The sequence below is a fragment of the Strix uralensis genome, chromosome 4 (genome assembly GCF_047716275.1).
Source record: "Strix uralensis isolate ZFMK-TIS-50842 chromosome 4, bStrUra1, whole genome shotgun sequence".
NCBI classification, from domain to species: Eukaryota; Metazoa; Chordata; class Aves; order Strigiformes; family Strigidae; genus Strix; species Strix uralensis.
Genome location: NC_133975.1, coordinates 80,612,172 through 80,628,635, shown reverse-complemented (window position 1 = coordinate 80,628,635; position 16,464 = coordinate 80,612,172). Strand labels below are relative to the sequence as shown.

At 39.9% G+C, this 16,464-nt stretch overlaps 1 protein-coding gene across 10 annotated transcripts in view; it reads left to right on the top strand.

Moving 5' to 3' along the window:
- Nucleotides 1-15,054, top strand: part of SLC10A7 (solute carrier family 10 member 7) — a 156,852-nt gene extending 141,798 nt beyond the window's left edge. For 6 of the 10 annotated variants that reach the window (XM_074867422.1, XM_074867423.1, XM_074867426.1 and 3 more), the window contains 2 exons: nucleotides 7,945-8,090; nucleotides 10,565-10,641. In XM_074867422.1, coding sequence (XP_074723523.1) covers nucleotides 7,945-8,090; nucleotides 10,565-10,630 — 212 coding nt within the window. In that variant the 3' untranslated portion in view covers nucleotides 10,631-10,641. Of the gene's footprint in view, nucleotides 1-7,944; nucleotides 8,091-10,564; nucleotides 10,642-11,340 lie in introns of those variants that run through there. The other 4 variants (XM_074867427.1, XM_074867420.1, XM_074867425.1 and 1 more) reach the window with 2 other exon arrangements.
- Nucleotides 15,055-16,464: the final 1,410 nt, after the last annotated feature.

The following is a 16,464-nucleotide window of genomic DNA, read 5'->3' as shown; positions in this document are numbered from 1 at the left end:
TTACTTAAAACTTTGATAATATCAAGATGTGCTGTTTCCTAGTAACTGTACTTACATTGCACTTAAATTACTGATTTCTGTGATGAGTATAGTGAGCCAGTTACCTGAAGAACAAGAATTAGTAAAAGCATTCAAAGCATATTAGGTTTTCTTCTTTTTTTATTCTTGTTAGAGTTATGGCAAAAGCAATATCTTATTTCTCATTCATTTCTCTTCCTCCTTCTCCTTCTTTACTTAAATATTAGACCAGTCCAGTCTCTTACAACAATAGTGTGGGTCTCAGCAAAATTCTTGTGTCCTAGCATAACTATATGGCCAATATGTGACCACACAGCTCTGATTCAGTACAGAGCCTTCCCAATAGCTTTAGTCCTCAGGTAAGTCATTTAGTCTGAAGCGAGGGCTTGTTGAATATTCTGGTAAATCATTGTTCTTCCCCAAGAAGAGGGACAACAGTGAAAATGTCTTTGAAGATTTTAGAGTCCACGCAGACCTCCATAGCCCTCCATTTTGCAGTTTTCCCCTGCAGCTCTTCCAGACTCCCTTAACATCTCACCAGTCCCTTGTAAAACCTCCCCCTCAGATGTTTGTTTTCACCACTCTGTGAGCCTGTTTTTTGCTTTCCATTACACTTATCACTGACCTGAAATGTGAAAATGTACTGAAAAAATTGTCTTTTTTCCCTGAAAATATTTTAAGCACAAGTCTTCATACAGCATTTATGTGGGCAAAAAGGCAAGGGGAATGTAGTCTCAACTGCTGCAAACATTGCAGATCCTTCCCAATCAGAGACTGTCATGTCACCTGGAGGCAGTTGTGGTTGTGCTGATGGATGATCTCTTTATGCGTACTGGCAAAAGTCAAATTTCCATGGTAATAGTAGTCTTTGTCACTGAGGTGTGATTGAACCAAAAGTGCCACAAACCATTGTACCGTTGTAAACCATTGTCCAACCACTGCAGATGGAATCTTACCTTGACACTTACTTCCTTCTGGACAAGAGAGTAGCAAAGGTTGTCTATTACTTCTCTCAGCCTTGATTCCTTTGCAGAGTACAAAATGACTGTAAGGTCTAGGATCTTTTGGTTAGGGCTAAGAGCAAAAGAAATCTCAAAGTTAAAACTGGAGTGGGGCTGGAAAAGAACTACCAAATTTTCCTCTGAGGAATTTTTCACCAGGGGAAGAGCTTGGCTGCCTGTTTTAGGCTCAGCGTCAAATAATCTGTTCTCCCTCCAATGTAATGTGATTTTGTATTACTTTGAAAGGTGCTTTCTTCAGCTGAAATGGGAATACTCAATAGCAAGTGAATATTTGTATTGTTAGGGGTTGTCAGATATCATTCAGCTACTCCCATACCTGAAAAAAGCTGGACCTGATGGAAGAGCATTTAACTTGAGTTCAGTGCATGCTTTGGAAAGGGCATGCAGGTAGGAAAAAGAATCCTTAACCAGTTAATTTGTTGAAAGTATCTCCTATTGTGATCTCAGTATGTCATAACAGAGTCTGAAAAAGGGAAAGAAACGTCTCCTATCCCTGGCTAGCCTTCACTGAGGATAGGCATAGTATATAGACTTCTGTCTCCTCAAAACTAACCACAGCAATGTGATTTGCCTGGGAAGAAACAGGGAAACCCTTAAGAAAGTTTTCAAACAAGAGATTAGCAGCATGTTACCATTCTGGTAGCTGTCTGCATGAACAGCCTTCTCCTAATCCTCTAAACTGGATTTTGCCTAGATCTCACCACCCCTTCCCACCGTGCAGTCACTGGGCTGCGTGCGATACTATTCTGAAACTTGGCGGTAAAATTTCAGGTGCTCATTTGGCATTGTCTTCACAGGGATAAGCTCAGAAACCCCCTGCTCTGGCACCTTAGGAGGGGTTTAATGCAATATATGCCCCTTCTTACACGCCTTTTCTCAGTTGAAAAAAAAGAAATAGTTATTTGACCTACTAATGTTGCCTTCACATCAACCCCTGAGAGGATCCTTCAGAAAGAGAGTAGCATGAAGAGTGTCGGAGAAGCTACCATCATACACTTGATTCATTTTGTGTATTGCACTTGAAGATTATGCCAATTGAGAGTTCTGAAATGTATAGAGGAGTAGCCGGGAGAACTGAAAATCCAGAGGCTAAGGCTTTTCTTCAAAGTATTTCCACTGCCTCTGTGTGAGGGTTGTTTGGCATTCTGATTCCTGAATGCCTGGTGGTTCCATAGCCCTAGTGATGACCTCTTTGTTTTGCCCCAAACCTCTTTTCCTAAGAAGAAATGCTGCAGTGTTTTGTGATTTGGAATGTGTTTCAGTAATGTAAGCAATAAAGTTTTAGGATAAATTGTTTGTTATGAAGACACTGAAGGGGGAAAACCTATACAGTAAAGTATGTAAGTAGAGCATCTAGCAATAATTCTGCTTTGGGTGTGAGAGATAATGGCCTATGTTTCGGTGGTAATAAAAATGTTCTATTAAGTTCCCTGAACCCACTGCAATGTGATAGAAAACAGCAAATGATGAAACAGTGCTTTAAGGGGAGCTTACACATTCAGTGAGCATAAAATAAACATACTAAAATAGAAAAAAACCCTGATTTTCAGTACTTATTGTTTTATCACTTCCATCGTGGGTATAGGATAAAAGAAAACTCTTACTTGCTTGTTAGAAGAAGAAAGCTCCTACTTGAAGTTCTTACTTGGCAGATGTCAGTTGAAAGCTCTGCTATGGAATATGCTGCAATGTCAAACTCTGTTGGGTAATTTTAGACAAATGTGTCATGTGTGACATGGAAATATGGCATGCTGTACATTAGTGATTTCCCAAGTGTTTGGATCAGGTAGTAATGTGCTGAGAAAGTGCTCTTTATCTCTCCACACTGTGTACTTGTATAGCAGTGGGGAAAGGCTTTTGGTAGAAATTACTTTAGTCAGAAAAAGAATCCATTTACAATATGTGCCTTCTAACATCTTTCAGACAATGCATTGTATTAAAGAGGCATTTTTTGATTAATGTTTTATAAACATTTTTCAGCATGACAGCTTAAAGTCCCTGTAAAATTGTAAATGCGTGCACAGTGCTCACTTCCATAAAGTCAAATGCCATCTCATAAAGTCTAGTTGGATCCTGTCAGTGACAGTGACACAGAATCAGTACCTTGGAGCATTAAAATTAATTTGCTTCATTTATATTACTGCAGTGATAGCTAGATGAAAAGAGCCCTATATTTAAATTCTCTTAAAAATACCTTCAAATGTTTTAGGATTTTTTATTATTATTATTTTACAGTTAAGTAAATGTAGTGAAGTGCAGCATAATATTTTCATGGGCCTTTTAAGAAGGTGACTACGAAATGTGAAAGTGGCAAAGGGGAAAGGGGAGGATGTGGGAGATTGTACTGGGTGCAAACCTGGAGGAAGGATAAATAGCTTTCAGTTTTGCAGGCTACTAAACACTGGCCTTTGACCAGGGCTGATAAACCCCCAGCCTTGGAGCCAAACTGGAATACCCTGGAGCAGTGGAGAGCAAACAGGGCTTTCCTATACCAGTCTGTGAGAGCAGTCCTCTCACTCTTCCTTGTCATTGTTGAAGGTCACAGATAAACAGCTCTTCTCTTGCTAGCTCTTCCTCAGATTTGCAAAGGTCTCACGTGAAATGGGCTGAGTGAGGATGCAAACAGGGAGAAAAAATGAAATGTACTCTGTATCACAGGCCTAACTCAACTTCTCTCGGTTTCAGCGGACTGGTTTTAGTGCCCACATTGGAGCTTAGTGATTTTAGTGGAAGTACACAAAATTTACCCTGCTGCAAGTGAGCAGAATCAAAGGTCTTGGGAAGCAAAACCAAGCAGGCTAGAAGCGTCATGGGAGTGGAGAAAAGGAGGAAGAAGGAGGAAGGGAGAAAATACAAACAGAAAAAGAAAAATAACCTCTGAATACCTAAGCCGAAAAGCAAGGAGGAAGATTGGAACACAGGGGAGCACTGGTAGGAGAAACGTAGCCAAACAAAGGAGAAAAGGGAAATTCAGGGTAGAAAGCTTGGGAATAGCAGTGATCCTTGTGTGTAAGGGATATCTGTGGGATGATCTCAGTGCTTCCTCCCTTCTGCTACAGCCCTCTAGTCCTGGCCAGGTGAGGTGCTGTTTTCTCACCCAGCTGGGTACCACATTCCCTTTTTCTTTGGAGGAGGATGGGATAGACCCCTGATTTGCACCTATCGCAGTGTCTGGTCAACTCTGATCCAGGAGTTGGACACACATTCATGCAGTAAAGCTGTTTGAAAGATTTTTGGCAACTCGACAGTGTTACACCCCTACTTTGAGCAAAGCTGCCCAAGTTGGCACCAAACCACAGAGGAGCACTTTGTCATTCAGTTTTCATGATAGGTAGTGAGTGAGGGTCTTTGGCAGAGGAGTTGAACCAAGCTGCTGGAAGCCTGTAACTTCATAAACCACAGCAACGTGAATGGGTGTTTGTGGCATGAGCCTTCAGACCATGACAGCAGTCTTAAAACTTAACGAAAAGATTGTCTATAAACTGATAATGCCAGTGTTCCTCCTCCAGTGTCAATCAAGGTGAAGACCCATAGAAGTCAGTCCAATTACCCTGAAATGCAGAAAAGCATGATTAATGGCTCCATGAAAACAAAACGAAAAATCCTCACAGGCATTATTCTTCATATGTGTGAAGCCTTAATGCTCCCTCCAGATGGCAAATAAATACCCTAGTAATATTGGGGGGTGGGGAGAGGGAGAAGCTGCTGTGTCCTTTGAGGAAACTTAAGACTAAGGTAGTGGTCTGGGTTTTAATATCTGTGATTTGATCCTGTGCAAAATTTTATTTATCTTAGACTTAGTGTAGCTATCATACTGCATTAGCACCGGAAGCTATATGCTATCAAAGATGAGGAAAAGAGGAGTGGACAGCCCAAAATAGAGATAACCATATCCATTTTGCTTACCACCTTCATCCCTTGCTATCTATCTGAAAGACTTAAACTCATCTCACTCACTGTATTAGTTTTATTATAACTGCACCTGTTCATGTCACTACCATTTCAGTCAGTGTTTCTGTTACAGCTTCTCTTAGCGCTAGTTCATAATCTCATTTTGAAAATGCATTACAGACTAAGATTCAGCATACAGCAGAAGCCCAGGCATTTTAACGTCACTTTTCTTCCTTTGGCTAGGATTTGGTTTTAATTTTGTTTGGGTTTTTTTTCCCCCCCAAGTGTTTTATATGTTTGTATTGAAAATACAGGGTTTGGTTTGGTTTTTTTTTGAGAGAGGTAAAAGTAGCTATTAAAATATGTTTTTCCTAATTAGGAATTTGCATGGGTTTTATGTATTTGGAAAACATTAGCAGTCACACTGATGCTTGCAGTTACTATGTATTGCTACAGAAAAAGTTTAGACGACATTTTAAAAAATAAATAAAACCCCTGCTGTTTTGTTTAGCTTTGTGGTAGGTAATATTGCTGACACAAGCATTTGTGACTGTAGTCTGTGGATTTCTGTCATGAAATATTTTCTGAGAGAGTTGCATACTGGCAAAGTTGGAAGTATAAAAATCAGAAAGTGCAGAAAAAGGCAACAGGACCTTTTCTTTCCATTGAAGTAATGCTTACCTGCAAAAATGAGTATTATTTCTTCTTTTCACCAGTTAGTTTTTCCCGATAAATAACAGGAACTTTAATTGCACATCAGTCGCTTACAGGAAGCTATTGTTGTGACATGTATTTAAACAAGCTGTGAATTAAGAACCTCTTTCCACCCAGTGATCTAATTATATTGTCACACTAATTATAGTATTTTGTATTTATATTTGACAACTTTAATTTTCTTTTCCTAGTTTACTGAAATAGCTTTCCTCTAGAGAATTTACCTTTTAGGCTGGAATTTCTCATCTTTTCTTTCAGAAAAGGTGCAGTAATTTAAAGCATGTCTCAGTCACTTTGGATCCATTCTGTTCACGTCTCTGCTGTTAGTTTTCTGTGTGATCTTAGGCTAGTCATTTTAGTGTTCTCTGATTCTCTGTAGGAGTCCTGTTCAGCTTACTAAAGTGTTTTGGATCTATGGATGAAATTGCACTACCAAAACACCAGGTACTGAACGTTAATATAGCCTGTTCATAGCATGGGACTCTAGTTTATTTTTCTGTGGTTAGAGAACAGAGAAGGACCCGCAAGGATTGAGACTTGGAAACAGGCAATAAAACCTTTACCTGTTTACAAAACCAGTATGATAGGCATTTGAAGTAAATTACACTCCTTAATGCAATGTACACGCCCATTTAATTTCTAACCAAATGCTATCTATTCCCAAACCCCAGAAATTAGTATTAACAATAAGCAGCTCTATTGTGATAGGTCCGTGATGTTGTTTTGAAGGTAATTATAATATTGAAATTAAGCATGCAAGCCTTTATTTATTTGATTTAATCTTTCCCTGGAAATATCTACATAAGTAAAAGCTACTAGTATGGGGATGAGATTGTTAGTGGTGTAATGTGATGAAGCTAATCAAAATAATACAAGAAATGGTGCTGTGGAAACATCATGAAGATTTCAGGAAGCCTAGACATGGGTCAGCAATAGCGGGTGGAGCGGTCATACTCAACAAATAAGCTCTTTCCTCACATAGGGAGGAGGCAGCTTTTATTAAGGAAAACCTGAAAGGTTGAGAACGGCAATTTATCCAAGACATAGAGAAAAGTTTATGTAAACATGGCAACTTTGGCTGACCTGAAACATCTACTGATGGGGGAATGGAGGGCATGTGACACAAAGCTGAGCTTTTTGTCATTGCTAAGACAGGAGACACACAGATGAGCTCTGTGTAGTCTGCTTCTCTGCAAGGTTGATGCTGGCAGAAGATTCCTAGAATGACACTTAAGATGAGGGAGAAAATAATGTATGTTCTCAGGGGGCTCCTGAGGAATCGCAGCTGCTCTTGTTGGCAACTGTGCAAATGTCTGGTCGGGCAAGACGGAGATGGTTGCAAGTTTTGCCCACCCCTATGCTTTGTGGAGTATGGTAGCAAAGTTCCAAGATGTAAATGGATAATTTTGATCAATAACATGTTCAAAGTAAACATCATGGGTGTCATTACTGCAAAACGAAATCAAATTTAATTTTACATGTCACATCATCAAATTTGAGTGCGAATTCCAGCTCTTGGGAAAAATGGGCCATCTCTAGCTCTTAACACTCACTTCTTCCAGCATTTAGCAACTTCTGTACGCCAGCTGCTCCCTAACTCTTCATAGGCACGATCACTTCATATTGCTCACTCAGTTCACTGAACCTTTTCTCTCTCATGCTGCATCTCTTCTGAAACATGCAGGCTGAGCAGAGAGTTTTGTTCTCTAACACATGAGCGCTCACCTGCAGAGTCCTTGACTCTCTACCATGACTGCATGAACCAGTGCAAGCAGGAAAGGCTGTCATTTGGGGACTCACCAACTGGCAGGGAGCATGCCAGGAAAACGCAACCCTCCTCCAGCAGTGAATGGGCTGAAGAAGGGTTACAAGCAGGAGTCAGGCAAGCTGGATGGAGGACAATCATGAAAACACAAAACAGAGCACAGTGAGAGGAAGCAGTAAATGAGCAGCACAGAGCTATGCTCAGCAACCGAACAGTCATGCTATAGCAGAATGTATTTTATATGAAGTCTTCAGCAGGAGTTTGACAGCTATTAGCATAATTAGAAAAGATCTTTTATGGCATTCCCCTACTCCTTCCTTTCTGCCACAGAACTTTCTCTGCTGTGTATTTTTTTGTTCATGTCCTTGCTGGTTTATTTGGGTTGATTTTTTTTATATAAAACTTCTGAGTCTTCATTTTGTTTCTTTTGGTTTTCTTTTTTTTGTGAAACGTCAATGCAACATAAAATGCTTTGTTTTTATCTGGAGTTCAAAGTCTGAGGTGAGAGTCTGTCTCCTGTTTTTCTGCCTGCAGGGATTCCAATGCTGAAGATAGTATTTGCGGGTTATGAGCACCTGTCCTTAATTTCTGTCCCCTTACTCATCTATCATCCTGCTCAGATTCTTCTTGGCAGTCTGTTGGTACCAACAATAAAATCTTGGATGGTTTCTAGGCAAAAGGTAAGAATTGCTGGTTTTGATTTATAATGGGAAGTGTGCTATGAGGAAAAAAATACCTAAACACATGTCTTAAACTCCTCAGGTTCCTTCTTGGAGATCCCATGGTAGGGATTTTTCTGTTTCTTTACTTCCTTTATGACAGCGATAGTCACAGTAGTATCAAATTAAAAATGCTGAACTATATCCCCCCTTGGCTCTGGAAAGGTTCAAATCTTGAAGTTAGACCTCTATGGTTACTTCAAATTATGAATTCATTCAAATTATTAATTCAGATTATGCCCAATAAGAATGGCTCCATCTTTAGCTAATAATCACAGCTTTGGATCTCCTTTATAGAGAAGTGACAAAGATCTGTCCACTGGCATGGGAGTTGGGGAAATCAGGTAAAATGAGGGCACTTCCTGAACTGAATTGAAGCAGGATGAAAACTTTTTAATTTTTTTCTGCTTGGGTCACCCTTTACAATAGCAAGAAGTCTACACGAGTCTGGTGCATCACATTTCATGCCAAAATTATGGCATGGGATAGCTTGTAGGATTATAGACTGTAACCTAGAGGTTTTTACATTGACATCAGTGATTCAAATTATGCTTATTTCAGTATGAAGTGAAGCTATTGACATCTGACAGCCATTCTGTGATCTGTATGAAGTAACTGCAATGGTTTTCGTCAGGTACTCGGAACAGTAGTAACCACCTTGCAGAAAGCTAGTCCATGTAACTGATTTTAATGCTGCGTTTAATGTTCTGAGATAATATGGATCAAGAAGATGTGGCAACTGAAGCAGTCTTTGACAGCTATTTTAGGTGAAGGTTGGCACCTACTGTGGGAAGCCCAGCGCCACCAGTACCCTGCATTCTCCACTCATCAGTGGAGAAATTTTTTTTGATAACTTCCATGTTTCCAATTTTCAGCAAAACCCAACAGGCTGCCATTTTAGTAGCTTCACTCCACTGAAATCACCTTGCTATCTTAAATGCTAAAATTCCCCAAATCAGTGATTTGTATGTGGCTCCACTTTTGGCTACGTGAATAGTAAAAAGCAGGATTTTTACAATTCTCAATTTTCAGGAACTGAGTCCAGAAATCAGACCTTGTTAAGACAAACTTAGCATCCAAAAATGAAAATTTGAGAATCATACGTCATTTCTCCATCAGTCTGAAAGTCATGTTTTTTTTAAATCAGAAATTATCAGGGGACACTGCTGGTTATGTAAAGAAAATTCCGTGCTATTCCTGCAGAAAGATAGCCTAAAGTTGACACTACCAGTGACAGAATGATCCATGCAGTGCTGGCTCCCCTTCAGCGTCTAACTGTTCTCTGCTGCCAAAACCAGGGGTGGAGCTGGAGCTCCTCCAGACCTCCCTGATCCTCAGGGGTGGTAATGGCCTTGAGGGGCTGCTGTCAGTCACTGCAAGTTAACACAGCCTTTAAACAGGGCATCAGAAAAGTCAACCACTACTGGAGAGATTTACACTTCATCAGCACTAGTTTCTTATTCATTAAGCATCAGATAAACCTCCTGTGTTAATCAGACTGTAATGCTACTGCAGAACCACTTTGGGGGATTGTTGTTCTGTTGCAGCAGTTTCTTCAGTTGGTCTTCTGTATTATTCACAAATGTTATTTTAATTACTCTTTGAAAAAAATCAATGAGGTTGGGTCTCGTACAGTTGCAATAAGTATAATAGAAGTGAATGTTGTGACTCGATAATGGTCTCCCGCTTTGAAAATAAACATGTCATCATCACCCTTGATGTTTATTTTCTATAAACACCTTGGCTTCATTTTGGCATCTCTTTTGCAGGGGGAGGCGGTTACCTAGTCACAGCACTCAACTGCAGTGACATTCTTACTTAATTATGATAGTACATGTGATCTGGTTGTATGAAATTGAATTTAAATATTTAGAGGTTCATCTACACTAAGGTATCTCTAGTTTGTAAATATGGAAGCAGAATCTGCCAGACTACAAAGTTAAAAAACTGTTTCCCCAAAATGTGGAACGATGCCTCTCTCCAAAGTCTCCTGCTGAATAATATCCAAAAGACTCATCTCAAATGGGTAGATTTAACAATAGTTAAATGCTGGTATTTCTGAAAGCTGGTGTTTCTGAGGGGAATATAGCCTATTTATTTTTAAAGGTTTGGATTTTTTTAAGGATTTACATTTGTAGCTGGAGTGTTTTTCAAGCAGTGCTTACAAGCTCTAAATGTACAATATTAAAGGTTAATATCTACAATAAGAAGACCCATCAAACATCTCTCAGACTAAAAATTGTTTATTTAGTCAAGCCTCTGGAAATGATAAGTCTCTCACTCAGCAGGCAAATGCTGGTCTGTCAGGGCACTTCACCCAAAAGGCTAAGGAAAACAGAGGTTCCAAATTTCAGGAATTTGCAAATTTCATTCATTTCGCTCTCACTCAGGCCGATTTGTTCTGCACAAGAAAGCACTGAACTTTTTTGTTGCAGAGCACACCAACAAGAGGCATCCTTCACAGTGACCGCATTGCTGTACAGAAGCAGCTGAAAACCTAACAGCTTTTAAGCCTGTCACATTTACCTGCTCTAAGTTAGAGAGGCTGCTTCCTGCCAGACTAGAAGCGTGATCACCTATCGTTCAAGTAGGACTTCTGTCACACGCTGAATAGATAGTTCAGCAACCATAGTTGGCCAGCTGGGCCCTGCCATCAAATGAAGGTGTGTGGTTCCTCTCCTCCTCAGTAAGAGTAGACTAGAGCTACAAAGATCATCTCAGAAAGGGAGGTATAAACATCAGAGGGGTGTGACATTCACCACTGCAGCAGTGACTATACTCTGAGCAGGCTTCGAGCCACAGGGAAGGAGGCCAGGGAGCACAGAGGGGTTGGCAGAAATTTTGTTCAGTCTTTCCCTAAGTGGGTCAGAAGCTCTTGTGTCTGTGCCACAGGTGGTTTCAGTGGGGTCCAAATAGTTGCTTTCTAAAAGACATCTGAGATCCACCTCTGCTTCCTTCACTGACGCTGCAGCCGTATTCCTTGGGGTTCCTCTGTTAAGGCTATCTGTACGTGAGGAGGTATGGTGGGCTATTAGAGATAAAACCATCGTCACAAACGCCAGAGTGGCCTGGCAGCTGCGTGCTGACTCCTCACTTAGCCTCCCAGAAGTGCATGCAGCATTTTGTTGCCCCTAGTAAATATAAATCTTGTCTTGTGCTGTTGGTTCTTTTAAGAATATGAAAAAGTGACTGTTTTGTTTACTGTTCACAGGCACTGAAGTTAACCAGGCAGCCCAAAACACCCGTGAAGGTATAAATATGGAGATGGCCTGTGTCACAGTGAATGTATATATGTACTATACTGTACACACAGACAATTGAGACAACTGGGTATTTGTGAATGTTGCTTCAGTGCATATTTTATTTTTATATATATATATATATATATATTAAAAAGATACCTGTTAAGTGCCTTACAGATACATTTTTGGCAAAAGCATTGTTTCCAGAAGCCACTTTGTTGGTTACTGCAAGAGGTTGTACAGTATTTTGGAGTCCTTTAGTTTTTATTTTTCTAACTGAGTGAATGGTCATGACTATCAGCTGTTTCTTCCATTGCCCCTGCTTTGAAGCCAGGGTGCACCAGATGTAAGTCTCTGTTTTAAAGTAGCCAAAATGACCAGAAGCCTATCCCACTGCTGGCTTACCCTGGGGAAGAGCTTTCTGAAGGTTCTTTTTTTCCAAGATTGACTTGAATTTCTGTGTGACTCTGTTACACTCCCTAGTCATATGACTGTGACATGCCTTTTTCTTCTGAGTTTGTGTATACTCAGCATGGGGCCATCCATTGGATAGAAGCTGAGAAGCATGAATTATTTGCATTTGTTGACACAGTTGTCTAGACATTCCTTCAAAGTTAATGGTTTCTCAAAAAAATTCTTTCAATTCCATTGTATGATATTGTGCCATTGTATATCTTAAATGCCTCATAAGCTTCTTCAAACAAATGGTCTGGTGCTTGGGTTATGAGTGAAGTATTTGTGTTTGCAGCTAGGAGATCTTTTATAATTTACCCCTGAAGAACACAGATTTTTGTTTTTCTTTTTTCTTTTCCTTCCCCTGGTGCAATGCACGGAGATCTGCGGTGACAGAATTTAGGATGCTAATATTGAAACAGAGCCTTTATTGTAGTAAGCCAAGCTATGTTTTCTATATTGCTGCATTGGTAGTGAATAATAGCTTGTGAGGACAAGAAAGTTGACAATTATTTTTTTTCCAATTAAAAGGTTATAGTAAGAGAAACGCTCTTAGCTAATTTGACAATCAGTCACAACTTTTTTAAAAATAAAATGTTACTCTTTTTAATAAACTTACATAAAAAGGAATACAAAATACTATTTCTAAGACGAAGAGAAAGGAACACAGGCATGTATTTAAACATAGAGCCAGCACTGCATCTTGTCTGGGAGATTATGATTTCAGAAGTGTACTCTAGTCCAGACTCTGTACCCATCTGCAAAAACTGTGCTGGCAATTGTGCATTAAAACATTAAACTGAATGAAAGAAATAGGTCAAACTGGGATCAATATAAATGGAGAAGTTTCATGTGTGCCATGGTTAACATTGCATTGGCGCAACTGAGCGCAGATGCCTAGGAGCAGATCTTTAGCAGATGTAAATTATCATAGCTCTGATAAGGCTGTAGCCATTTACACAAGATAAAGATCTTGCGTATGACAATAGGCATATTAAATTCATATCCTTTTTAAAGCCTTAGTGAAAAATACTGTGTTTGGTTTACCTAGTCTGTTATTCCTAGCCTGTTATTCCTGTGAACAACAGGAAAGTAGTCTGGTACCAATCATGGGTGCTTTACCTGATGGTCAGTCAGTGCAAGACTGCTCTGTTTGAGAAACTCCTGGGAGCTGGCAGCATCACCTTGCTCAGAATTGTCATCACCGTTAAAACCACCATGTAACAAAGGTACGTGAGGTGGCAACATGCTGAATTCTTTCATTCCCAGGAGGGGCCTGAGAAGGCAGGAGGGCTGGGGACACTGTCCACCACCCATGTCCCCCAGGGCTGTGCTCTGCAAAGGGCAGCGAGCGGTGAGCTCACAGTTTCGATCAGCGCATCCTTAGGTAGTATGGTCAGATCCACCAACAGGCCAACCTGCGAGGTAACTGGAGAACAGCATGCGTGTTCTTGGACCAAATTCAAGGTTCCCCTTCCTTAAGCGTGCTCACTGGTAACAGGCTCCACATGGGAAAAAATTCCTTTGTCTGCGCTTAAAAACCCTGCCTGCAGCTGAGAGTTCAGACTCAGGACAGGTTTTTTTCGTTCTGTTTCCATAAACCTGAACTTCCAGAGTATATAAGGACTTAATCCCAATCCCACTGAATTCGATAAATCTTTGTGTTGGTTTTGAATGGCAAAGCAACAGGCCCAGAAAGAGTGCTCATTTTTTTAAAATATATAGGAAGAATTCAAGCATACAGTAACTTACTATGCTTGCATCAATGCTAGATAGTCAGAACACTGCAAGTACCCTTACTGAGCTACCTCTACGTACTGAATCTCCGACTTTCAGTACATCCAACAACTTGCTTAGGTTCCACTGAACACATCCTTTTTCCTTTGTTAATTTTTTTCTACATTTACAAATATTTCAAACTGTTTTAAGATGGAGTTTTGTTAGAACCTTTACAAAGTCCTTGTTGATTGCTTGGGGCAGCCTAAATATTGTGTATGAGTGTTGGAGGTGTTGGTCTAAAGGGAATATGAAGCAAAACTGAAATACATATGTTAAATCCATACTTAATGAAAATTAATTATGCATATCAGTTCTGTTATGTTTAAAGACTGTTAAGATGTTTGTTTTATGACTTGTTATTATGCCTATATGTCTTTAATAAACAGAGTGGTTTTAAATTTAATTTTAATAGGAAAACAAGATAAAATTACTTATCCTCCAGGTTATCCTCTGTTACCTATGTTTTGTTCTTTTGTGGGTAAGCTTTTAAACTGTTTGCTTGTTCTTTAAAAAAAAAAAATCTGTGAGCTATATGGAAATATTTTATGAACTAAACTTGGGGAAAGAAAGTCCTAGAATATTGCAAATTGTCATCAACCGAAAATCAATTTATTGAACTCTACCAGTTTTTCAGTAGAGGGTTAGAACAGTTCTGAATCTTTTCAACTTCCTATCTTTAAATTTAACTGAGAGATATCTGGTACTGAGCATCATCAGGCAAAACCGATGGCGAACGAGAACTTTGCCCATGTGAAAACATAAGGGTTTTAATGATTATCAACACTTCTTATCTTCTGCATATCTATAATCCCATCTAATGATAGCAGAGGAAAAAAATGCCCAGACAATAAAAGAGCACTTCAGATTCAGAGGTCACAGGGAATCTTAGCACTTTGTGTTTAGTCAAACATTTTATTGCCTGTTTTGTGCACTAAATTGAGAAGCTTTTGATGACCCCAGTAATAGGTCCAAGATAAATAATTTTTTATGTAGTTAAAATCAAAATTGTGTTGTGTTTTTTCTTACAGATCCTTTAGTTAATGTGAATAGGTTATATGACAGAAAAGGCAATCTCAGCAGAAGCTGCACGGTTGTGCTTGTTCACAGAGCAAAAGGAGAGTAATCCAGCAGTTTGGTTTTACAGAAGTAGTCCCCTAACGTTATTCTGGCAGTTAGGAAAAGAGGAGCTGTTAGTTTTATTTGTGTACGGTTTTCTGTGGAAATACCTTGACAGCAGGAGGTTAGAAGGCAAGATGAAATATTGTCTGTCTGCAAGCACATTTATTTTTGTGCAAGTGCATACGTGCATAAGAGATGAGCAGTTATGTATGTAGAAGTCACTAGAAAGGACCAAGTCTCTGGTATACATTTTTTTTTCAAGACTGCATATGGAGAAAGAGCTACTTTTTTGATGTTATTCTGACATTAAAAATGGAATTTCAGACACTGAATTGTGTTTTGTATTGAATCATAATCTCATACAGAACCTTTACAGCAGACAATCGCAGCATTGTATTTGTAAACTGTAGACTATTTTGCACTTAAATAGATGTTGATGCATTTGGGAATTACAACACAGTAAAGGGCTAAATCATAGTTTCTCCATTTTGTTATAATCCAAATGCATTTATATTACTATTATTATAAAGTGCCAGAAACACACACAGTCCCTCGCAAACGCGTTAAATAGACAAGAGACTAAATTCTGCCCTTGGTTACACTTGCACATCTCCAGTGAAAGGGCTGTTAAGCTGCAAAGGGTCTCCCTAGGGAAGCCGTTTGAAAAGCCCTGCCATTGTTCTAACAAAGCCTGGTGATAATGTAGCACATGAGGAGCGTAAATGAAGAGTATTTTACTTTAGATTTGATGGCCTGCCCTTTCCAGCATCTAACAAACAGAATCTCTTTTGTCCCTGTTTCCACGGGTAGCCCCAGTCTCCCAGACCAAAACTACAGCATCGTATCAGAACAGTGTCAGAAGAGGGAGGTTGTCTCCTCTTTGCCGTTTTCTTGCTTAAACCACATTATCACTTGTGATCATTAGACTGCGGCTTCTTTCAGGAGGCATTTTGAATTAAAGTCTTCGAAGTTTATGTGTACAGTCCCTGTAAAATTCTCCTTCAACAGAGCTGGTAAGTAATCTTCCAGAGCAGCATGGACAAGGACTGTCCAGTGGCTTTAGATGTGCAGGACTAGAGAAAGCAATGCCGGGAAATAGCAGGTGAGAGGCGTCGCTACAGGCGGGTCTGCTTCATGCCGGCATCTAGAGCTGTAGCAGAGGTCACGAAAGCAGCCTCTGAATTGTTCTCTTGCCAGAAAGGTGCAGAGTGAGATCTTCAGTGAGAAATGAAATTAAATTTGTTAGTGATTAAAAGAACAAGAGAGATGTGTTGGAAGCAATTGGTGCCAATGAGGCCTCTCGGCTGCTCCCCTAAGCAAATTGCAGTCTCAGTGGAATATCAGCTTCTCAGTCCATCAAATTGCAGTAATCAAGTCTGGAGCTGATGGGAGCGTGAGTCACCACAATTTACTCATCAGCAGAGGCCAAGTTTTCAGAATATTTTTAGATGCGTTTCTGCAGAGATTTCTGCCAGCCAGTGACCTACAGAGTGACAAGAAAATGATCAGTAGCTGCTGTTGAATCAGGCTCTGCTCCCTCCCACCTACCCTACTGGCTGCAGTTCTGGGCAGGGAGGGCAGGTAGATCAAAGACCTTTGACATTCTCACACAGAAAAGAGCTGCACTGAGTTGCTCCCAACACCTAGATTTGTTAAATAATAAAATAACCTGTTAATTCTTAGCCTATCCGGTAGGTTCAAGTCATCTCTGACTCTGTGTTGCTAACCCAGACCAGAAGCAG